We start from the raw sequence: 1118 nt of genomic DNA, 5'->3' as shown, positions 1-1118 counted from the left end.
GAAGGCCGCCAAGCACCATAAAAACACCTGACCCCGGGCCCCAACGGCGAGACGTTTCTATAAAATTCAATACCCTGATCCAAGCATACTATCCCCACCGGTACTTCCTGTACCACCAAGACGCCTAATATATTTCACACAATATCCCATATGCCAGGTGGGCGTGACCGCAGCCCTCAGGGCCGCTGGCCACGCCTGCTTACGCTCGAAATGCACACGCCGCTGCGAATCTCTCCCTTTACATGACAGCACAGGCAGCAGCAACTGTCCTAGCTCTCCTGCGCCCACCATGCGCAATGCCGCCCTCTTCCTCATCGGCGTGCAGCATCTGGGCTTCTCTCGCCCGGCGGCGCCGCCTTCGGTGTCCTGCTCCTGTGGCGCCAGCCTCTTCATTGGCCTGCATGTAATCCGCCCAGCGACGTTCCAGCCTGCTGGCCGCCGCAAAGTCCCCGCGGAGGACGCGCTTCATGTGTTCGTCGATCGTCATCTGGAAGCCGTAGAAGGCCTTAAGTCCAATGACTTCCATGGGATACGAGTCGGGTTTGACGTGAGCATTGCGGAACAGCACCTCGCGGACACCAGTCCAAGTGACGTTCTGACAATCGTACACGACCATGTTCAGGCTGACAGAGGGCCGGGCTCGCGAATCCGTGGTACGCTCGGCACGCTTATTGACCATGTGTGCTGCCTCTGCAAGGACGAGATCACTGATACGCGTATTGTCCAGGTCAATATTCTGCAGCCGAATGCAGTTCTTGACAACAGGAAGCATACCAGCGTCACCAAGATCTTCGCAGTAGCCGAGGGAAAGGTGCTCCAGGTGTGGAGCACAAGGGGCTTTGGCGAGATGTTCGGAAAGGAAGGCGTTGGTGAGCTCGGCAAGATCCTCCAGCTCGAGGTGAGTCAGACGTGGCGTTGAAGCCAGAATGGTCTCAAGTGCAGTGTCGGTCAACGCTGTGCAACCAGACAGCTGCAAGCCCTCAAGGTCTGGTGTCAAGTGACCAAGTGCGCGAACACCCCTGCTCGTAAGGCGGGTGCAGCGACTGAGATCGAGATGGCGCCACTTGCGTCGGGGAACCCCCGGGATATCGGTCAAGATGTCGATTCCGGCTCTTCGG

General features: G+C 58.2%; 1 protein-coding gene across 1 annotated transcript; it reads right to left on the bottom strand.

The window, feature by feature from the left end:
* Positions 1-238: 238 nt before the first annotated feature.
* VDBG_08848 (F-box domain-containing protein) lies at positions 239-679 on the bottom strand (the record flags this gene model as incomplete). Its single annotated transcript, XM_003001006.1, has 1 exon — positions 239-679. The coding sequence occupies one exon, from the start codon at positions 677-679 to the stop codon at positions 239-241; it is 441 nt and encodes a 146-aa protein (XP_003001052.1).
* Positions 680-1118: the final 439 nt, after the last annotated feature.

This window comes from Verticillium alfalfae, genomic scaffold (genome assembly GCF_000150825.1).
Source record: "Verticillium alfalfae VaMs.102 supercont1.13 genomic scaffold, whole genome shotgun sequence".
Classification (NCBI taxonomy): Eukaryota; Fungi; Ascomycota; class Sordariomycetes; order Glomerellales; family Plectosphaerellaceae; genus Verticillium; species Verticillium alfalfae.
The sequence above is the reverse complement of the archived record's forward strand: the minus strand, read 5'-3'. Positions and strand labels throughout refer to the sequence as shown.